The sequence below is a fragment of the Amblyomma maculatum genome, chromosome 6, assembly GCF_055883805.1.
Source record: "Amblyomma maculatum isolate TAMU_Amacu chromosome 6, ASM5588380v1, whole genome shotgun sequence".
In the NCBI taxonomy this organism is placed as follows: Eukaryota; Metazoa; Arthropoda; class Arachnida; order Ixodida; family Ixodidae; genus Amblyomma; species Amblyomma maculatum.
Window position 1 is genome coordinate 58,647,435 of NC_139349.1, and position 23,690 is coordinate 58,671,124.

General features: G+C 45.5%; 1 protein-coding gene across 6 annotated transcripts in view; it reads right to left on the reverse strand.

The window, feature by feature from the left end:
* Stat92E (Signal transducer and transcription activator Stat92E) overlaps nt 1-23,690 on the reverse strand; it is an 80,201-nt gene that overhangs the window by 48,045 nt on the left and 8,466 nt on the right. Inside the window, exons 1-12 of one of the 6 annotated variants that reach the window (XM_084606757.1) lie at nt 23,105-23,412; nt 13,086-13,428; nt 11,879-12,058; nt 11,103-11,318; nt 9,156-9,307; nt 8,809-8,970; nt 5,981-6,115; nt 5,551-5,598; nt 5,305-5,392; nt 4,493-4,534; nt 2,117-2,197; nt 1,758-1,850 (exon numbers count right to left, since the gene is read on the reverse strand). In XM_084606757.1, coding sequence (XP_084462883.1) covers nt 1,758-1,850; nt 2,117-2,197; nt 4,493-4,534; nt 5,305-5,392; nt 5,551-5,598; nt 5,981-6,115; nt 8,809-8,970; nt 9,156-9,307; nt 11,103-11,318; nt 11,879-12,058; nt 13,086-13,361 — 1,473 coding nt within the window. In that variant the 5' untranslated portion in view covers nt 13,362-13,428; nt 23,105-23,412. Of the gene's footprint in view, nt 1-1,757; nt 1,851-2,116; nt 2,198-4,492; nt 4,535-5,304; nt 5,393-5,550; nt 5,599-5,980; nt 6,116-8,808; nt 8,971-9,155; nt 9,308-11,102; nt 11,319-11,878; nt 12,059-13,085; nt 13,429-23,104; nt 23,416-23,690 lie in introns of those variants that run through there. The other 5 variants (XM_084606754.1, XM_084606759.1, XM_084606758.1 and 2 more) reach the window with 5 other exon arrangements.

Here is a 23,690-nt window from a genome sequence, read left to right on the forward strand (position 1 = left end):
CATGGTTCATGGACACGAGGGCTAGAAATCTTCCGATCAGCGGCGCTCTCTTGCAACAAAAGGCACGTGATTATGCTTGCATCTTGGGCTTTGATGACCTAAAAGCGAGCAACAGATGGCTGCAAGGCTTCAAAAAGAGGCATGGCATCGCTGGAAAGATGATAAGCGGCGAGTCCTCGTCTGCGGACAGTGATGCTGCCAATTCTTGGGTTGAAGAGAAACTTCCAGCAATTTTGGAGCGCTACGGCGCGTCCGAAATCTACAACTGTGACGAGACTGCTCTTTTTTACCAGTTGCTTCCAAACCGCACCCTCAGCCTAAAAGGTGACGTCTGCCACGGCGGCAAGCAAAGCAAACTTCGCATAACTGTTTTGCTGTGTGTAAACTCGGACGGGACTGACAAGCGCGTCCCACTGATTATTGGCAAGAGTGCCCACCCCAGGTGCTTCAAAGGAACGCACAGGATGCCCGTGAAATATGTAGCCAATACGAAAGCGTGGATGACGCGGGCTATATTTGGTGACTGGTTGAAGGCATTTAATGAAGATGTCAAGAAGCAGAACCGCACCATTTGCTTATTCCTAGATAACTGTGCTGCGCACTATGTTGAAGGCCTCGACCTTTCAAATATTGAACTGCAGTATTTGCCCGCTAACTGCATTTCACTCATTCAGCCCCTCGACAAAGGAATTATTAATAGCGTGAAGTACAGCTACCGGCGTAGACTGATTCAAAGGCTGCTTCTGAACATTCGTCTTCAGCGGGAAATGAAAGTGGACATTTTTTCAAGCAGTTGAGATGCTTGAAGCATCGTGGCGAGAAACGGGTGCGGACATTATCGCTAACTGCTTCAGAAAAGCCCGCATTACAAAAGAAGGTCAGACTGCGCAAGCTGACGATGAAGAGGAGCGCTTTGAGCTTTCATCGCCCCCCGATCTCGCCGAAGCTTGGGGTTTATTGCACGTGAATGGAGCAGCCCCGGATGACGTGCAGCTCTGAGACTTTTTGCATGCGGATGACTGTGCCGTGACTTCTGAAGAGATGTTGGATGAGGCGCTGGTGGAAAGTATCCGATGTCAGACCGACGGTGATGGATTCCCAGAGGTCGAGCCACCTTGTGCTATGCCTTCAACGAATGAAGTGTTGGACGCCATCGACGTTCGCTCGCTGGACGATGGTGGTTCAGCTTTAAGTGCTTTAATGACCTACGAGCGATCAGTGGTGCCGACCCTCGTCAACAAACAGCAAAGCAAAATCACTCGTTACTTCTCAGTGCAATAAAAGCGTTCTGGGCGAGTTCACTAGCCTTGATTTTCAGCTTAGTTTCGTTCCTGTATTTATTTTTCGAGCTTTCTCGCGGAAACTGCATATAACGAAAACCTCCCTATAACGAATATTTCACGGGCTTTTTCAATTTCGTTATATCCAGGTTCAACTGTAATATATCTGGTATTGTTATAAGTGAACTGCACTGTGTACACGAAAGTGTGAAGAAAAAATAGTACCGCCCACATGCTGAAACGGTGGGAAGCGACATTTGTCACAGTAACGAGCACTACACGCTCTGAGTCACCCCCCAGCTGTAACACAAGGTGAAACAACAGTGAACATGAAAAGCACGTTTACATTAAAACACTCTGCTCACAATGCTAAGCCGCATCAAAAGAAGAAAGCGGAGGTCGAAGGTCTTATGAAGATGAGTCGGACTTTCTTGCGCTCCAATGCATGCATACAAATGATTACTGCGCAAAACTCACCGGCTCGGCGAAAGCATTGTCCCAAGTGACCGTGGCCCACGCGTGAGGCTCTTGGTTGCCGTGAACAATCACCACTACGGGCAGTGATAACGTCTGCAAATATGACAGGCACCGGCAGAACAGCAGTCAAGAGACACGACTCAAGTTACACGTCCAAAGAAGGTCGATAATATATGGCAAGATGTCGATCCTAAGGGGGAAGTGCTTTCCCTCGTGCAGATGTCCTCAAATTTCTCGCCTCAAGGAATACCAACAGCTTTCAATACGTGCCTATAGTTGTACCTCTAAATTTCAGGCAGCAGAGAGAAGCCACAATAAACGAGGCTTAATACAATAGCAAGGCTACAACAGCCACTCACCCAAACCTGAAAGACAAGTTCTCCTCCGCCAACCTTGAACTGAGACTGGAACAGCAGTGAGAACTTCTCGTCCATAACAGACTGCACAGAAAGAGGGAAGACAAAAACTCGTTGCATTACCCTTGCTTTAACCAAAGCTTGTGTACACAGAAAAACACCAAATACAAATACAGTAGCAGCCATAAATGCAGCCAACACAATTTTTCTGTCTTCTCAGTCCTTGTCCTCTGCAATATCAATATACTGTTGAACCTCGATGCAACAAACTTCCATATATAGAAGACTCACGATAATTCCAACTTCCAGTTAATTCAAACAAATTTCAAAATTTGGCTGGCTATATTTTCAATGCATTTTATTAAGTCCGCTTATTCGTTCTAAATTTTCAGTAAATTCAAAACTTTTCATATTGCGAAAGAGTCACATACAAAGTCGCATACATCACAGCTTTGAGGCATTGCATCAGCTGAAAATTCAGCCTCTCCAGCCAGTTAAGGGGATCGACGGCTCTTTAGGGCAAGAAAATTGGAAAAAAAAAAAAAAAAAGTCATTCTAGAAATAGGATTATCGAAAACTAGAGCTGTCTTTTACTATCTGTGATTTTTTTAACCTACAGAGACAATATTTCAACTGTAAGAAAAGCAGAAAGCACAGAACCATATTGGCTCCACACCAATTTTGAAGCAAAGCTGTGCTACTATTTCAGCGACAAGCAGCTTTCATTTTCCGGCATTAATCGCTATCATCTTGGTCTCATTCAAAAAGGCAGCTTTTCATTTCTTGACAGGGCTAGGAAGTTTCTGACTCGGGCTAGGCCTAAAAGTGGCATCGTCCGTGAAAACTTTGGACAACGGTCGCACTCTTCACAAACCCCAAGATGCATGCACTGAAAAGAACAAGAGCATTTCTGGCTGAACCGAAGGTGCTACGGCCGAACCACTCAGCGACGCGATGGGCATGGCCCTCACTCTTTGCAGTGGTGAATGCACTGCTAGCCAAGAGCATGGCAATGATATGAACACTGATTAATGCAGTAGTGAGTATGACCTCAGTAGCGACATATCTCTGCTGCATGTCGATCAGCAAACGGGCAATGAGCCTGCTCACTGTCAACCTGCTTGTTGTGTGCGCGCAGTACACTCAACTGAAAATGGACGCAGGCAAACATCGTTGTCACAAACAACCCAGTTCTTTGTGGCCATGAAAGCTTAGGCTAGTTAATTAGTTGGTTAGTTAGTTATATGAGGTCTTATGATGCAAGAGCAACTAAGGGCGGACTAGCTTAATAGGCTCTCTGTGCATCGTTCGCGTTGGAGGCAATGGCAATAAGAGAATGCTCAGCCTTGTCGGAAAAAGAGGGGGGGGGGGGGGGGGGCAGCGCATTCATGTAGGCTCTCGTTCTGCTCTTTTTCCCATGAGTTCCATTTCGTGGTCTTTGCTACCGTCGTTAACAAACTGGAAATTGAATGCTATTGCTTCATGCGGCACGTGCATTTGTTTGCGGCATGAGTATACGAGTGGGTATGAGTAAGTATGGCCTGCGTGTCACCAGTGCATTGTGAAGTGGCATGGACATGACGAAAGCATGACTGGCGAGATATTCTATCACGAGGGCTATAGTGGTTAAAGCTTAGCATGATCCACTTCAGTGGCACACCACTGCACATGCGGTGACAGCCTTAAACAAGCTGCATGCTTCCCGGCGGTGCGCATGCCTACCGCGTCGGCCCCAGTCAGCGCGCCCGCATTGGTGGCCCATATGGGCGGCATGTTGACTGACCACAGTAGCAGATCACACGATGCGATCTGCTCCCTTTTATCGACATAGAGACGAAATATGGTGAGCGGCAAAGCTCGTAATTTGTAAAGCCAATTTTTCACAGAAAAGCTCACGGATTATTTTTTTTCCATGCTCACGGATTATTCGGACTGTTCGATTGTTCGGACCATTTCCCGTGTCCCACCAAGTCCAAAAAAACGACTGGCGACTGTATTTATATCTTGAGTGTCAATCTCATTCAGAATCACTCCTAATCATGAAAAAACTACAAAATAGTTCTGAACATTGTATTAACTTTTCCTTCTACAGAATCTTGACTGTGCACCATTTCTGGCCCTTTATGGTGTGCCTTTATTTTATTCCTTTTACTGGTTCCTGGAAATTATAAGGTACCTGCAAAGTAACTATTTAAAGGCAAATATATTTTAGGAATAAGCACGAAAAACCAGTCAAGGATTGGTACTGGAACAAAAAAGTTTTCCCCAAGAACAGTCTCCCTCTTTAAGTTGGATGCAGTTCGGAGTGGAGCTGTCCCCAATGTCTCAACGGCACCTCACAAACAAACATAAAGGGAATAAATGGCAGGAATTGCTTACCTCAGTTCCTTTTTTTTCCGCTCGCTTGATCTTCCGCAATTGCTACAAAAGAAGAAGGAAATTATGCAACTGAGGTGTATTTTCACAAACCAAGCAGATGTGCAAAGCTTCAACATCAATGAAGAAGCTAATTTACAAGTAAACAGTGACAAAATTTGGCAAACCCTTAGCACCGCTGGAATTTTTAGTCGCCATGTGAAGCAAACAAACCACTTTGTAACTGTAAGACCTAACAAACGAACTTAATAACAGAACAACAATTAAAACAAGTTTCTAAATTCCTTCAATAGAAGAGTGGATACAATATCATACACCACAGTTCTCAACCGTTCTGAGCCAAAAAGAAGCTCCAATAGGTTTCAAAAGGCACTGCGGAACCTCAAGTCTTTTTGGCTTCCGTCTGTTCCTGCCTAATACGCATGCAAAAAGATACAAAGAGACATGTGGATCATCAACAAGTACCTGCATTCCACCAATAATGATTGTAGAGCAAAACATCCTGCAATGAATGACCACCCCAGCATGTTTACTCTCAAAGTAAAATGGTGATAGTCCCATATTTCCAATACCTCCCTCCTACAGTTAAGGAGGGATAAGCAAAACAATTACAAAAATAAAAAATATAGGAAACCAAACCTGGGTTTTCACCACAATAAGGACAACGAGTGATGTCACTGTTACTGCCAAGAAACCTGTTTTGTACATATTGAGTGACATGTCATTATTTGAATGAAACAGATAAAATTTTTAAATCTCTTCATCTTATCTTTCAAATGAGAGAACACAAGGAGGAAGGCAGCAAAGGCACGCACCATGTTCCTAAAGCTGACACTCAGCTGCCTGGTGGCCTGATGGTACTCCATTGTTCCAGTGTTGTTCAGGATGTCGCCACTAGCCTCTCTGCCGGTGAAAAATATATACCAAATGAGAGCACTTAAAATATCACAGTTAAACAACACTGCATGCAAACAGAAGACATATTTTCACTGATTGCAATGACAACACAAGTCAACCTGACAAGTTAACTACCAAGATTAAAAGAAAAAAAGAAAATTTACCCAACGCCTACTTTGTCACTCTTCAGCAGGGAGTTGGCCTGACCTTCACTGCAAACACAAGGCGAGAACGATTAGGAACTAGACAGTGTTACAAAGCGCAATAGTAAAATGAACCTGAAATGGCAAAAAAAAAGAAGGGTACATATAATGCTACAACCCAAACTAGACAGACGGAAGTAGGGCACAGAAACAACAAAAGCACCTGCATCGTTTGTGCGCCTTGTCGCAATTTCCACTTGATTTTCTTGGTTTCTGCAGTGGTACGAGGTACATGAAGCAACCAGACCGGCCATGAATTTCCGCTCTAAGTTGAAGCCACAGCATTTACCTAATGCTCACTCCCAACAAAATAAAAAAAAAAGAATGGCAAAGCCCAAAATGCGCGAGTGCAACTGAACAAAAACCAGCCTGCAAGGAATTCAGCACACACCTGATGATGGACACCTTGACTTGAGGTGGCGTCATGTGCACATTCAACTTGCCTCCTACCAGGAGGCGCACGGTGGCCGTAAACCTCGTGTTGGTCTTCATCACCTGGGGTGGTTGCTTTTCGATGATGAAAGTGCTGCACACGCATACACGCAGAAGACCAAGCGTCAATACCTTCCCACAAACAGCATGAGAAGCCTTAAATGCCAAGCTGTAGAACGAACGCTTCCGCTTCAGCTCAAATAATGGCCTATTGATGAGGGTATTTTCGCTCGAACCTTTTTAAGGGGGGACGAGGGTCTTAAAACTAACTTTTTTAGTTATGGCTAGAATCTCATGAAACTTTGCACGCAGGTGTGGTTTTCTCTCCTGATTTCAAAAATGTAATTATAATTGAGCTGGTGATACTAGATCAAAAGTTATCTAACAAATTCCAGAGCATAATTAGTGAATTTCTTAAGCAGCTTTAATGAACTTTCTCATTGCATTTCGTTGCTTTTAATTACATAGATTGATAGACAAAGTCTTCCCATACCCGATGACATCCTTCGTTTTCCTCAAAAAGGCATGTCATTCTCACATATTATGGCGAGAGTAAAAGGCTGCATTATTTGAAACGAACTCATTAAGCTAATCTCAAATTGACATTTATCCATTGCCTAAACTAAAAAACTAAAAATGTCATCGGGTACTTCATTTCTCTCTGAATAAAATGGTACTAAAGTTATTTGTGTGAACTAAAAAGAAGTTATCAAAACCCTGCGTAAGACTGTAGAGATCGACCAAAAATATGAAACTGAGAAAACGGCATTTGAAGTTTGACCACATATTATAACTTGAACAATCCGTAGCCTCACTGTGATATTTCTCACCAAAAATGTCATGCTCTTCCCATTTCCAAAACTGTCTTTGGATTTTGAATATGTCAACTAAAACTGAAACTATCACCATTACCCATGGCCAAGGTAGTGTATGCCATTAGGAAATCAGCAAAATTTTTTGACATGCAATATTATTTCAATGGCAATTTGAAAAAAATCTCGATAGAGTGATGCAAGTGTTGGATCACCCTCTGATCTTTTCAATATGACTGCAGTGATGCTAAATTTGTCATTGTCACTCGGCGACAATGTAGAGAAAAAGCACAGTAAGGCTGAGTGCAGTGTCCAGAAACAGCACTGAGAAAAACGTACTTGCATTTTGAGACAACCTTTAACTTTTGCTACACTGCAGCTATGGTAACATAAATGGAATCATTGTGAGGCTTTGTTCTTTATGAGGAAGGCTATATACTAAACATATAACAGTACCCTCCCCAAATACTGGTAAAAGCTTGCCACAAAGTCTAAATATACTGCCACTAGAACCAGCGGGAGAAGCTTTATTTACAACTTCATATGCCTTTGGCAGTGCCCTTCAAGGCAAACAGATACTCAAAATTACGATAAAACGGCCTTGCAATATTAATAAACCTGCACAAAGTTTAAGGCTAAAGCACAGCGGCATACTGGAATGACCTAATAAATTGGCTAATGTTGCAGAATGAAACTTTGCTACTTTGCTGTACAGCGCATGCAGAGCCGCACGCGGAGTCCCTTGCTGGAGCTAAAGGTCGAACTTTCACACCCCTTGAGCGCAGCGACGCGATTACTTAGACAATCAATCAAAAAAAAAAAAAAAAAAAAAAAAAAACGAAACCGTCCGCGGAAAATGAACGCGGGCAACGGCGCGATGTCAGGCTCGCCTGTCGTCTGAAGCGACGCGATAAAAAAGCAACGATTAAATCTATTGATGCTATCTTTGATGCTATCTTTGATGCTATCTTTGATGCTATCTTTGATGCTATCTTTGATGCTATCTTTGATGCTATCTTTGATGCTATCTTTGATGCTATCTTTGATGCTATCTTTGATGCTATCTTTGATGCTATCTTTGATGCTATCTTTGATGCCTCTGAACCGCTCGCAAATGATTATATGCTGCCGGACGTGCTGCAGCTAGGTCGAGAACATGCCGCGCGACCCTGGCAGCGCGCCGCCGCACTCGTTCTTCGACGCGCACTCGCTAGGCGCTTCTGTTTTCAATGCACTCCTGATATGGCTACGTCTACCGAGCTACGTCTAAAGACCAGCACCGGCTGCAGGAACGACTGATAACCGCGAAAGCGCATCATAAACGAGCGAAGCAGCAGCCGTGACGAAGAACGTTAAAAACAAAAAAAAAAATGGCAAGTCAGTCGCGCTGGCCAATGGGAAGCGCGAGACGAGGGGCTCGCTTTGCGAGCGCGCGCTCAGACCGGAAACGGCTTTCGGAAAACCCGCGACGGTGGTCGTTCTGTTTGAGCGACGTCATTTGGAGATGCCGCAAAATGCGCACAAAAAAACAAGCTTCAAAACAAGTCCAAGATGGCAGCGGCCAGCCGGCTGCTTCACCCGCGGCGCGCGCGGGAAGTTCGAACAATTTTCACCCCTTTTTTGGCCATTTCGAGGCTCCCGTGGAGTTTTAAAAGTCGATTTTACCGTATTTCCCGATTGAATTCAGTGTTGATATTTTGAAGGCTAGTGCTCAAAGGTACAGACATTCCGAAAATGCATTTTTCTCAAAATCAATTTTTCGCCCATTTTTTACCAGTTTAAGACCCGCGTCCCCCCTTAAGCGCAATCTTTTTTAAACTCTCAGTGAGGGTTTTTATACGAGAAAAGGTGGTGTAACAGTAGCAGCTACTCTGAAATGCCCCATTAAGGGAGTAGTAGACTCAATGTGCCTTAGGGCGAACTCAGAAGGGCTAAGCATATGGTGCTTTTTACAGGATGCCTCTCCGTTGCTCACCTGGTGACGAGGGAGGAAAGCAGGTTGGTGACCTGGGCATTGAGGGCAGTAAAGCGGTCTCCGATAGCACTGGCAGTGCCTATAGGTACCTGCACCGCCAGGTGCTCAACCCGCTTGATTTGCTGTCGGTTTTGCCAGATCAGCTCTGCCAGCGCTTCGCACCTGCATTGGAGAACAGAGGCTTGAGTGGCACCACCCAAATCACAACCACAACGCACTCACAAGAAAGCACGGTTCTTTAACTGCTCGCTTTCCGTGTTTCGCTACCTAGTAAGGAGACGAGGCAAGGCAACAAATATCGCCAAGCAAATTAATAGCAAAGAAAAAAAAATGCCAACGACACTCACCACTCTTGGATCTGGTCAAGGTTGTTTTCGAAGGGAGTGCCATTGCCACCGAGCTGCTGGGCACGCTTCCACTTGATGAGTTCGTCGTCCAGCACCTGAGTCTGCAGCGAGCTCAGCTGCATCGCCGTGTCGTGCTGCTTGTCGGCAAAATGCTGTAAACACAAGAGCAGAATGGTAGGTTTTTCTTTACATGCAGTACCCCACAATTTCGCCAACAAGAGGAGCGCCTGAATGAGTCTTCAATGCCAAAAATTATTGCAAAAATACGGCTAAATAGCGCATTTTATTAAACATATGCGAAGAGAGAATCACGAGTTTTAAGCAAATGGGAAGCAGAGGTATTTGTTTGTTCAAGTAATCGCAAAATGGGACAAATAGTTTGCAACTGCGACTAGAGTTGCTAAAGACTGAGTTTGTTTGAGCTCCATAGCAAACACAACACATGGTCTGCAGAATTCACCAAGTCACCCGGAAAAAAAAGAAAAAGGGAGCAAGCTGAAAATAAAATGCTTCTAAATTTGTATTTCGCAGCGTTCAATCATGAGAAACGCAAACTGCTCTATGCATCCGAGTCACCAGACCATACCATAACACTCCTCATATGCTACTGCCGTAAACATGAAATTACTGAAATTTCGAATTCTATTCTTTTACTGACCTCAGCAGCCCAAATTTGCGCATGGAAAATTCGGTGTCTATCCAAGGCTGAAAATTTGAATGCACTACAAGACTCATGCCATCACAATTTTGGCTCACCTTATTTATGCAGTCAACTTTTGAACTCTTGCACCAATTTCACAAGTTCTGGGTAGATTACAGACAACTTTGCATGTGTGATGGCACATTCATACAACTGACAGCTGTCCAGCACCCTTGTCTCCGCTCCTGAAATGCTTTCCTTGGTTGCTTGCTGGGCGTGCCTCTTTGTCTAGGCTCCATATTCTATCTCTAGCATGTCGAGAACTTTGGTTAGCCAGGCTCCCGGAGGTACAAAAACAGCATTCAAAGGTTGCGTGCTGCGTTTTAGTCAACCCAAGCTTCTATTTCGGTTTACCAGTCAATAGGCCATTGCCCTTGCCCATAATTTACCTTCTTTTTCAGTTTCTCTTTTTAGCTGTCTGCTGTTCTCTTGACAGCAGGTTCTTTTTGGCTAGAGAGTGCGAAAAACAAGCACTTGGTCATACAATCCGCATTCAGTTTTTTACTCGCCACAGGGCTGCTTCTTGAAATTGGCTTTCATAGGCGCTTTCGATGGAGAGTGCACCCCGTCTCGCAAAAAAATCAGTTTTAATTTTTCAGCTAGGCAAATTACAGCCACACTTGATGAGGTGTTTCTTTAATGCATGCACAATCTAAAACAGCAAACATTTAAAAATGTATCTTTTGGTGAAAGATGTGATTTGAGCCCCACATCCCCACTTAAAATCAGCCTGGGCACGGCTGGACTGCCTTCCTGTATACACGCACGTCGTAAATTTTCGCAGGTATAAAACATGTGCAGAATGAAAAATTTCCAATGAAGTAATTTCTATGAAAACAAAAAGGCCCGATTATCTGCAGGCCTAACTCGCAAACCGTACAAATGGCTGAACAGAAGCTGATACGAAAATCTAAATTACTGTTGGCAGTTTACCCAAATTCAGACAAACATGCAGGCAGTGTAATGCAACTAAAGGATGTATCCTACAGGCCTTGATCAGACCAATAACGTGGATATACTTTGGTTCTAACACAAATGTCCGTTCAACAAAAATATTGTCTACCATGAAGGATGTTACAGTGCAACAATTTTACATGGCAAGAGCAGGAAACTGAGGAATTATGAAATGTTTATTCTCCTGATGAATATTCGTTAACCGGTAGTTCGCAAAGTTAGCTACAGCAATCCTTGAAAATGTTCATGATGTTCAAAACAGCGTTCAACATTCATCAACATTCTACACTCACGCTGCGCATTTCACGTAGCTCGTTGACCCGTTGCCGGATGGCCTGCTCCATGGCCTTGGTCTCATTATGCATCTTGTTGAGCAGCTCAACATTGGCCTGGCCGCCAGACTGCGTCGACAGCTGCTGATAGTGGGCCTGCAGTTTCTGGCACTCCTGGTACTGGATCACAAACGACTCCTGACTCTGGATCATGCGACGCAACTCCTCCTCCGTCTCCTGCGCGCGCGGCCAGCATCAGACAAAGCAACGCAGCTAGTCAGCAAAGTATGCGCCTAAAGATGCCCCACACTAGCATACTGCAAAGTGACCATCCAGTGCGAGCTAGGAATTTGAAGTACAGTGTCAACTACACCTAGAGGGAACATGACTCTGCCTGGCGGAGCACAATTGCGCCCAGACTGGCAGCAAACTAACTCAAAGTGGCAGACGACACGAAGCAACACATCAAGATGCATCTTCTCATGCATCACTGTGCATCGATTCATGTCCGGGTTGGATATAATCGCGCTCTGCAGGTGCGTGGCCACGCACAGTCGTGTTCCCTCTAAGTGTTGTTGACACTGTACAAAGAGCTTTCGGAATGATCTGTGGACAACAAGTGCCACAAGATGTCCCAGGAAAGGTCTAGGAAAATTTCTCGCACACAAAGTACATCTTTGAACCAACATGTGCTTCCTCATCTGCCAGCTCGACACATGTATTGCGGCAAGCTGACCTGCACAACAGCGTGTCCAGGAGAGACAAAACAGGCCACTCTCAGCTTCCGGGGAGCTCACCTGGGTGCGCCTACGCAGCTTGTCCAGCTGTTGGGCGATCTCCGTGTGTGGGTCGTGGGGGCCCGGCATGTGAGCAGCCAGCCGGTGGCAGTTCTCGGCCTGCTGGATGATGCGCGTCTCGGTGGCCAGGCAATTCTTGATCACCCTGATCAGGGCACCCGGGTTGTGCCCATAGTTTTGCTGCCCAAAGAAAGAATAAAGAAGGAACTCAAAATAAGTTAATTAAAAAAAGAAAAATTAAATAATGGCTGCTCACGACATCTCTACGCAGACCAGACATGTCATAAGCCAGATCAGTACTGTTTAAAATTTTTGCCCTAAGCAAATGACAACTGATGTGGCGATTACCATTTTGCAGGTCCTCTTACAGTACTAGTTTATTATCACCAGCTGTCTGTACTTTTGCAACCAGAGGTTTTCCAGAAAAAAACGCAACCAGAACCCCAAACGTACAAACCAGCATGTGCCCCAACCCTCAGCGTTTTTTGGCCCACAATAATTGGGAACAACTAGGACTAGTAGCCCATAGCCATGCTGCCTTACCATAAAGCCCCATCATTATATACTGAATCTTTTCTGGGGTCCAAGCATCTATGGTGGAGCCACGCTACAACAAACGCTGCTTGGACGAAATTTTCGCTTCATCGAAATATTTCCTGTCCCATGTCAGCTCGCTGCTGAAACAAATGGAACAAACTTCTCACCACAATGAACCATTTTTTGCGGCGCATTGTCCCTAGTGACCCCCCCATTCACAGACACGTGATAACCATCATTGCTTGGAGGTGACGACTGGGCCAGGGCCGCCCTTAATCTGTATCACAGTCCCACCATCTTGGCAGGACATATTTGGCACGATCTGCAATTTTATTGGTGCCCACAATTGCCATGCTGCGATGTAACTGCTCGGAGAGTATGAAAATTATACCACGGCGATCATGGCAGAGAAGCTGAAGCAGCTGACCAATACCTTTGTAAATAAATGATTTTCAACTGTGTAGTCCATCTCATAGGTGTTTTTTGGCCAATTTCCAACCCCATGAATCTGTTTTTTACGCACCCCATCTGTTTCGTTGTAGCAAGGTTCAACTGTGAATGCTTTCTTTCCAGCATGCGTGCCGCAAGGAAAAGAAGCTATGACACATGGGGCTCTTTGAAAGCTGTTGGGGGTTCCCTGAAATTGAAAAAAAAAAAAGAAAGACATTACCTTAAAAGAAGTGACAGCCTCAAGAAGCTTAAGGCGCATGACAAAGTTCTCCTCTGCAGAGGCCTTCCGCTGCAGCTCTTCGAGCAGTGAAGCGACCAGCCCCGGCGCGTACAGCTCGAAGGCAGGGCTCTCGGGGTCCATCTCCTGCCAGGGTTTGTCCTCAATCCAGGCAGCCAGGGCACAGCGGACTTCCATGGGGAAGTGCTCCCCGTAGGCCAGCTGGCATTGACGCAGGAGCTCTCCAGGAAGCTCCTGCAGCCGGCCCCACAGTGCCATCCCTGCTGCTGCTGTGGTCGCCACCAGTCACACGCGCCGCCTCCTGGTGGGTCAATAGACCACCACCCTGGAAGAGAGAGCACCACCGTACAATACATCAAACCACTTCGTTGCGACGACGGGTGCACTATTTGTAATCCTGCCACGAAAACTATGCACACCAACATCAATGTTACTCTGCAGGTGGTGAAAGGACGAACAAAATGCGTTTACACATGCTCGACGGAACAAGTTGAAAGTTTACCGGATATAACATTAGCACAACAAGATTCCCAATCTCATTATAGCCTTTCCACACAGCTTTCAATGCCAACGTGCAGCTGAATTAATAGAGTGCAAGTCAGAAAAATGCGCCATTAAATTTCAAGAAATGTGCCTTCCATGCAAATATATTTCATCGCCAAGGCAGCTTATGACAAAAAGTCGCAAACTTGTGACAATAGTTATAAAAAGCATAGCTCAAAAGAGATGCCTACGCAGAGTCCCTCCTACCTACCGACATCACTTACGAGCTGCAATTGTAGGAGCAACCCATCATTTTCTTTTCGCATTTAAACTGAAGGGACACACATGTTCCTACAAAAGTACAGCAATGGTATGACCTAGGTAGCGTAAGGACACGCCAGGCTAATAATCAGTAAAAGCATGTTATGTTGGCATTTCCGCTTGGCAACAAAAGTAGGCAGCGTTTTTTCACTCATTTCCCTATTACCTGGCAGTCCCCTCGTTGCACCTCGTGCTCATACCTTGCCCTATGCCTCGCACCAACCAATGTCACAACCTGATAAGCGTTGCTCAAAGCTGACTCTGGATCTACGTCTGCTCCCCAAGGCCCCAGATTGCATTATCATGAGATAAATAAATGCAAACAAGTATACCGCCTCAGCGATTCACAGACTGGCATGTAGACGGGTATCATTCGCTCCTCTTGCAAATCAACTCACTTTATTCCTTCTCTGCAAGCAGGGAATGCTTTGCAGAAGATAGCTCTCTCCTCTAGCTTTTGAAATGTTTTCATCTAAAATCGTCGGCACCAAGAGCACCAGAACATCCAACTCAGCAATGCTATACAAGAAAAAGCACACACAAAAAAATCTGTTGCCCATTTAGAAACAGCGCTACTAAGGTAAGGCAGTGCTTACGAGCGATGAGCACCGCTTTAATCTAGATGGTGATCCTCATGCCACAAGAGTAGAGGAAAAACATGAGTTGTCTGCATACCACCTCATGTGAATAATGCTACATATTAAAATACTGGCCATTATTTGAACATTGTTATTTGGCGCAGAGCAGATGCAAGAAATTGGCTCAACGCAAAACACAATAGCTAAACTCTGTCACAACCTCTGCACCTACAGTGGTGCGAGATTATTTGCGATAAAAAGAATGCTCTGGCTCGATGTCAGAGAGAAAACGCGCTTGGCAGCCTTGAATATGTGCTCTTCCTTGTGAGAAAAGGGGTACTTACAGCCAGCGAGAAAAAGGAAAAAGAATAAAAGAAAAGCTTCTGGACAATGCTACGCATTATGAAACTTCAATACATAACACATCCCATCTTTACAAAGCATCAAATTAAGGTGATTTGTCAAGGACATAAGTGTGTCATCACCATCAGCCTGACTATGCCCACTGCAGGTTTAAGGCCTCTCTCCTATCCCTTCAATTAAGTTCTGTGCCAGCTGACGCCACCTGATGTGCCTCAAAAGCACATATGGTCACCAAAATGCGTGATTAGATTGAATGTGCCGCAATGCACACTTAGAGGTCAACAATAAAGCCGGACAGATACAAACGGCTGCAATAAGAGAATATTTTTCGAGCACTATATTTAAGAGAATATTTTTCGAGCACTATATTTCGGTGATGGGCCCCTTTTCCCAGACTATTTGCAGACCAATTTTTCTCGAGTTCTATGTAATAGATATTGACCGGTATCAGATGAAAATTGTGCCTCTTCTCGCATCATCACCACCCATCACAACCCTTCTTTTTCCCTTCCCTAGTGCAAAGCAGCAGTCCAGATGTCCAACTTCCTGACTGACCTCTCTGCCCTTCTTCACACAATAAATTCCACTATCGATCAAAAAATGCTACATTTAAATAGCTGCAGTAAAATAAATCTGGCTTTGTGTGCGCAACACAAAGCTACCTTATTCGTGTGTATCTTCGGCTGAACTTTCAAAAGCAAAAGATAGAAGACAGAAAATTATTAGAAGAAAAGGCCAATACACAAATGAAAAGTACCCAAATACCATGGCAGAGGTGATAATGGGTATAAGCACATGCAGAAGTTAGAGATCAACAAAGAGACAGCCGACTGCAACGATGGGCACACGCCTTTTTATGTTGGCAGTGAAGAATGCTGTCAGCCATAAGCCGAGCAGGCAGAATGCCAGATGCAGTCAGCAAAATTCTCGAAGACAAAGCATGCCCCAATGGTGAACAAAGACCACGCAAAAAGGCCACTGTGGGGCAAAAGCCGCCCCGAGAAATTGACACATGCATTTTGCAGGTTTCAATGATAAATTCATCAAAATGCATGCAAAGCTTCCAGCAAAACTTTCCAGCAAAACTTAGGGAATATCCTCGCCCTTTATAAGTGGCTGTATTTACACAAAGAAGGTAACTATAAATGCAAGGAGCCCGGCCAGCACAGTTTCCTTATCCCGCTGACATTGGCTACCACAGAAAAGAGAAATGTTTCAAGTTTTGCATATTCTTTTTCTTGCACAGTAGTGACGTGCTGAGTAACGCCCAACACAGGACCAAAAAATAAAAACCCCCTGCATTCCCAGCTCCGATTCCTAATCTCCGCTTCTGTGAGTCTTGTTCTTTCGCAAATGTCCCGCAGGTCGCCTGGAGTCCAAAGAATCCTGTGTTGTCTTCTTATGGTTTTCGCATCCTCCGTGATGCATCACATTGACTTCTCAGCATTACTAAAAGCAGGCTTTCACATAAAGACCTCAAGTTTTCTTTTGTTTTTCTCACGAAGCCTTCGGGAATTATGCTCGAAAAGGAAGTGCGCCAACTTAAAGGTACTGTTAAAAGTTTAAAGGTCCCCTAACATGCCACTTGTGAAATTAGTAGGATTTCTGCATGACAACTTAACCATACTGAAAAATAAATAAGCTGTCCCTGCAAAATACAGCAATCATGCAACTGCACTGTCAGAAACAAATGTTCTTCCTTTTGCAGCAATCAAGTTCCTGCCATTGTGCCAAAGTGCTAAATAGAAAGAAAAAAAATTATACAGGGCACTTTGGACCACTAAAGTGTGATGAGACGAAAGCCATTACAGCGTGGTGGATCATAGCCCTCCACTACAGCACCTCTATCTCCTTTTCTTTCACTACCACCTTCCTCCCTTCCATGTGTACTACATGTACATGTGTTTATGGAGAATTGTGACAGATACTGTGCCTTTTCTATTCTGTAAATCAATTTCAAATGCCGCTGATGCCTGCTGTACTAATGCCTCCTAGACATCTGGGTCTGCTTCTGTTTACTGTGTGGTGCGGCGTTCGAGGAAGCGGCAAATGGCAAATGAAAGGCGCCGCAGGGACGCCTGGATCGGACACCCGGCGGGGTCAGCTTCATATGCATGAATCGCCTGGTGACGTCATGGCTTGTCGTGACAGTACATCGCGCGCTCCTTGTCGAACGCAACAAGCATTTCACTGAAGGCATCAACGTTCACCAGTGTTTTGTTTACAGGAAAGGAAAGGCGCAGTATCTGTCAATCGCAGAATCTTGCTATCATCCTCACGGTAGACAAGGGGAATTATCAGTAGACAAGGGGAATTATGAAGTGTTTCACGATCCAGGGCAAGGCGCAGTTGGTAAAACGCTCGGCTGGGGATCCAAGAGATGGAGGTTCAATTCCCGGTGGATACAAGGCTTATTTATTTTTTACTCTCGCTCTTGAAAGCGTGACACCCTCTGCCGACAGCTCCTGCTGACATAGATGAGAGAAACTTGACACAGATGGAGCTGTCTCGTCTTTTGGCTGGTTTAAAATGAAAGATAGATAGCACTGAAGGGTGGCCTTTTAATCCTTCAGCTTTTTTCACTTCACTGTCTCCTGCCAATAGTTCATCATTCATGTCTTGAGCAATGCTGGGGCTCATTTTTAACATTTTGGCAACACTGGCAACATGCCTTTCCAACACTCTTGAGAAGCTTCCTAGTGACAGACATCTTGACATACCAACCCATAAAGATACAAGTATGATTTTGTCTGCCATAAGCCTGACAAGCTTGTCATTGACAAAGAGGCTCGATGGTAAGTCTTGTTTTCACACCAGAATCAGAACAACTGATGCAGTTACTATAGTTGGACAAGTTTCTTAACGGCTCAGAGTAGTTTGCACTACCTGCTTCGCTTGCTGCTCTTGCTTCTCTCTCCATACGGGATTCAAAAGGCCGGAAGGTGCTACATCACATGCACAGAGCATTTTTTTTTTCTTTTGCAATTATCTCCAATCACCGGTGGCTCATACTAAATTTACTTGCGAACAAATATATGCTACATGCTTCCTTCCTTCACAAAAATTTCATTTGTATTAAGCCCAGTGCAAGATGCGTTATATCTTTACAGGCAGCCAGTTTGGAGCAATATTGCATTTTGGGGCAGGATGGAGCAGAATGGGGCAGCACTTCCACCCATGAAGCATACACAAAGTGACAAGCATGTCAAAGGAACATAATAAAAACAGCAAAGAACAGAAAAAACCCAAACCAAAAATCCTTGTACTGAAAGACCTCAAGAAGGAGGCGATTGACCCTTTGCAAAACTCTAGAAGTCAGCTTCTCCGCACAGTGAAAACCCCGTCACCATGGTGGCCAAACCTGTTTTGCGGGCAAAAATTGGGTAATTGTGACAGTCCATTTCCTGCATGTCTCTGCCTTGTGTTGCAGTTTCAATTATGCTTAAGAGTCCCTCTGTGAAGCCAATGCATGGCAGGTGCCATTCATATTAGAGCTGTGCATGGGCTCGGGCCGACCCAAAAGCCCATACCAAGCCCGGCCTGCGGGCTGGGCCACTTGAAAGTCCTCTTCCTCGGGCCCGGGCCAAGGTATATTTGTCTCGGGCGGGCCGGGCCAGACACGACAATCAGAATGCATGAAAGTTTTGTGAAGGTGCGAATACAGGCATAGTGCGATATGCGTCTAGAATGCATCACATTTTCTCACGTGTTCGCTACGCGAGAGCTTCAGAGTTCTTTCCTGGCGTCGACCCGCCTTTCCTCCCCACCTCTTCGCCGCAAACGGATATTTGGTAGCCATCACAGACCGAGCAGAGCGGCTGCTTGTGGGCTGCTTAGTTTTTAGTTTCGCATCTCTGCTTTGATAACATGGGCGCTGACGTTTAGGTATACGTTGCAAGATTTGTGCCATGCTGTCACCTATCAAACGTCTCTGCTATGGCTCACTTCTACCTCAACATGACCTCGTTTAAAGCGGGACACAGCTAAAAGCATCTGCGGTGCAAGAGTTTCCTCTTGTTTCTCGTTGTGAAAAGTTCATGTGAAAGGCTCGCGGTGAGCCAGGCAAGCTTACCGTGTAATTGACCACAAAATCAGCCCTTTGCAAGTTCAGAACTAGCGCACTTTTGGGGAAGCAAACAAGCTGCTTACCGAAAACTTGCTTTCCTATCAAAGAATGTGTTACTGATTCCAGCCACAAGTTCTAGCACCGAAAGAAACTGCAGCGCTACCATCGGGTTCATTACTCAAGAGCGCCGCAAATGCCTCGATTTAATGCATAACTTATTGCTTTTGCACAATAAGTTAATCCTACCTACACGCTGTGCCTCTACATAGTCAGAAAATTTGCCTTTTCAAACGTGAGAACTCAACCTTCCAAGATCTTGGATAAAACTTATCATCCTGAATATTTTTTTATTGCGATAGCAATACTGCGCCAGGTTTCGAGTCGTCGCGTAGCTCACGGCCGGTCGCCACGGTTGACCTTTAACAGCCGCGAAGAAGTAGAAGAGGAGGAGGAAGAAAAAGAAAAAGAAGAGGAAGAAGAAGGAGGAGAAAAAGAATGCTCGGTCACCAGCAGCTAATGCTTTCGCTCCACATTCGATTCAGAAGCACTGAACCCTTCTCATTTAAATGTGGGCTGGTAGCTTACGCTCTCGTGTCATACTCTTAAAGGATGAGCTTGAGTGTCCAAGATAATGTAGAACCTTAACCTGATAGGGCATGAGAGGGGGATAGCGTAGCAGGCAAAAGAAGCTTCCGCCATTGCTATAGCAATTCAACTAGGGTTAACTAGAGTTAAACCACAACCAAATTTTTTTCTTTTTCATAGCTTCAACTGCAATTATAGCATGACGGGCCGGGACAGACTTTAAATCTGAGCGCCTGGCTGGGCTCAGACCCTTTCAGAGTCGAGCCGGACTTGGGTCTGTAGCGTCGGGCCCGGGCTCAAAATTCAAGCTCATGAACACCTCTACTTCACCTGCCGCCCCTTCCTATGGGTTTCCAATAGGGAAGGAAAGCTGCAGGCCAAATCTGTGTATGACATCAGGCTTGACATAGAAATATTCGGTGCTGCACCCAACTTCTGTGCTAACAATGGGCTGCCCAGGCATTTTTGCTGTGCAGCAAAGCTGACTTATGGTGTCCTGCAAAAAGTCCACGCCAATGCTGGCATTGCTCACTCTTGGTCTGCTCTATTTGTGCTGTTCCGTGAATTTGACAAGCACTATAATGAAAGTGAAGACAGAAGATTTTTCAGTCTTCAATTCAGAAGTAACCACCCCACTCCTCACCAGGCATCTGTCCTAAGAACTTCCTTGCAAGAGGGTACACAATATCTTGCTGTCCAGAAGAAAAAAGAAGGGAAAAGAAAAGAGCTGTCTGGGACCTCCACAATAAAAAAGATTCCCTACCTCCTTCCATCTGGGTATCATCCAAAAGCAGGAGGCCCAACAAAAATTATACCTCTGGTCCTAGCACATGTCATTGGAAAAAAAGGAATTTGCATTCTGCAGGCACTTGCAAAAGTGGAGCTGGGCTAGAATTCTGGAGGATAGAGAGATGTGTCAGTGGAACCTTGGGGGTATCCTTGGAAAAGGAAGGCGTACAAAGGACCCATGCCTGCTCCCCCACCTAAAAGAATAGGCTCCCCTGAATAGGCAGGAAGTGGATGTCAAACATCCCAAGCAGGGTAGAATACAAGACCAGAAGACTGACTTGGACAGAACCATTTTACAGGACAAGAAGCTGTGCCCATGAGGCTGACATACAGCTTACACAGGGAACATGACTGCTCCCTAAAACGATTTCCCTCGCTTACCCTTCCCCACTTTTATGGAGGTTGAGTGCTTGTCTCACTTGCTTCATCGTGAGGACATACTGTGGTGACAACTTATGTGCACACCACTCAGGAGACAAGAAATGCTTTTGCATTAAAACAATGTTGTGCATTCTCCTGAACACTGCATGGTGCATAATCTACCTGCAGGGACAACTATGCCCAGATAGCATGCCATATGCCAATTGGATTTGCCTCTACAACCAAGATAAAAGTGCCATCAACTCTGCTAATTCTCAAAATTCTGTTAGCATGCCAGATTTCTAACATGCTCACAACAGCCTGATGCAGTAAAGCGTTTCACTGAAACGGGTCCTGTTTATAAAATGGCTCATCCATGCATCAATTACTGCACTAACTGCAGCATGCACCAACTGAAATACTTTGGATTAGATAATGCTCAATATGGCATATCACGGCCCACAGGCCGTATATGATATTTCAACTATTGAATGATACTGATAACACAGATAACAAGGAAACCAAGGAAGGATAACAAGGAAGACTAAGTATATGCAAGGTTTCAGAGCACTGCACACAAATTTAATTTGGTCTGCATTGGCAGACTAAGGCAGGGCAGTGAGACCACCACTCTATCCAAAAATGGAGATATTATAACCTAGAAAAACACAAAGAAATTGAGTTGAATGCAGCCATCACTGGCATATTTTGGAAGTAAGCTATGCTACAATTATGCCAACAGTAACTTTTTTTTGCCAGGATAATAGGCATGCTACAACTGCCACTCATTTCAAAACAGTGACCAATTCTGAGCATGGACATCAAGAATACAGTTTAGAGTGGTGCGATTTTTTTTTTTTTTTTAAGTTCGCTCAGCCACAAATGCTTATTTCCCTTCCAGATAAACTATAACATGCAGAGAACCAGAGAGTTAGTTTTTGTGCAGGAAAATGTCAGTGCCCACAGAGAGGAATAAATGCCTTTGAAAGTCAATTTTCACTGGATAGTTATAAACCCTGGCTGCCAGAATGAAATACATCCGTGTTGCGCACAGACTGGCTTGCTGCCACTCCCCTAATAGCAAAAGCGTGCACATAGGCATGAGCTCAGTGCAGAAATGGGGTAAGTATTTGTAAGAGCTGTTCAAAAATACAAAGAGCTTCCGTAGTGATCAACATGCACTTTGTAAATAAATAATGCCCGTTCGAAGTTTGCCATACTCCGACAATTACTATCATGCAATAAATGATATGTTCATGTCGAGGCTACAACACTCCCACAAGAACAATATTCTGGCAGTGACAAAGAAAAAAAAAATCAACCTATATCACGACCTTTTCTGTTACCATGTGCAGCAGCAGCATCAACAAAGCGGAAACCACGCATGAGGAGTAGGCACTGCGATATTTACTCAAATAAAAATATGCTGACGTGATTCTAAATAGACATCCAACATCGCTTCAATGCAAGTGTCATTTTTTTTTACATTTATTTGTTTTGCTTCTGATCCCCTGAAATCGCATTCGCCAAGAAACAATGACGCAAACGGGCTCGTGTCGTTATCCGCACGTGGTACCTACGTCCACCGCGCAGCCGCCGTACAGCGGCGTTCTAGAAGGTGTACGGCACCTGCCACGGCACACAACGTTAGTCACATTACTCTCCCGAGGTCGTATCCACTGAAAGACGCATTCTGCCCTTGTCACCTGATTGTTATTACTAATGAACAGCCGCCCATCTGTTGTGCAGAGTCGACCAACTCGCGCACCATGCGCGCGCGCCGAGCGTGAAAGAGAGGAGGCGGCAGGAAAGGGAGGAGGCGCGATTGCACATTTTCGGCCGAACCGGCGTCAAATTTGGGAAATTACACTACCGCACGCGCGTTTGGGGCCGCGATTTAATGAACAACGAGCACATGCAATTCGTGTACCAGACGGATATGTGTGTCGCACAAGAACTGTGGTCTGCAAGTCACTTGGCACGCACTATAGCACACACAACGATAAGAGCAATGGGCAAGAGAAAAAAAAGCATGCCTGCACCACCGGAAAGATCACGAGCGCGGCGGCTGTGCAGCGACGATGCAAGGGAAGTCTGCACTGTCCATTAAAAAACAACAGTCAATGCGCTGCGTTTCGCGGGTCTAGTGCCACGCGCGCGACGGACAGGGGACGAAGTAAATTCGGCGACTCATGCAGCATATCGGACACTCGCTTGAAGTCGCGCACTGCTAAGCCAGGAGCTAGCGCTGGTGACAACGCGCCAAAACGCATCTCGACGATTAGCGTTTACTCGCTGCGTCCTCGCCTGCAAATGTCGCCAAAGGGCGAGACACGACGCGGTGGTACGGTACCCGGCTCCAATCATCAACCACGACATGTGCTAGGCGTTCAGCCATTACCTCCCTCGCGAAAGGGTTGAAGGACAACTGCGTCGGAGCACTTCGTATCGCTTACCTGTTTCCGACGAAGAAAGCGGCTCGGCGAAATGCGTTCAGGTGTCCCGCGGTGGACACGCGACGAATCCACGAAGCGATAGAGATGACCGAGCGCTAAATGCGACGCTGCTAGCCCCAGAGCCACGGCATTTTTTCTACACAATAACGATCGCCATTTCCCTTACTGACGTCAGATGCGACGATGGAAAGAAGAAAAAAAAAGGTAAGCAAATAAGAAAACGGTGGTAAAACACGCAGCGCCGCGGTACGGCGGCCGCCGCAAGCGTTGAGATCAAGAAACTGCGCGCGCGGCAGCTCGTCGGCGGCACGGCGGAAAAGGGAGAGGCGCCGCTAGCGAGACGCTGGGGCGCGGCTTTTCCGAGAACGTCGCGACGATTGCCGCTTGTCGGACGGCCGCACTCGTTTTTTATACGTGTTTCTTTTCTCTCGGCTTGCCTATGCTGACAGCCGCGCGCGCACAGCACGCGCCGTGCTCGGAACGGGAGGCGGGATTCAAATTCGTGTCGCGCGCGCGTTCTGCGTTGCAGGTGTGCGCACACTCGACAACACAACGTAAACACAAGGTGATGCGCCGTGACCGCGTC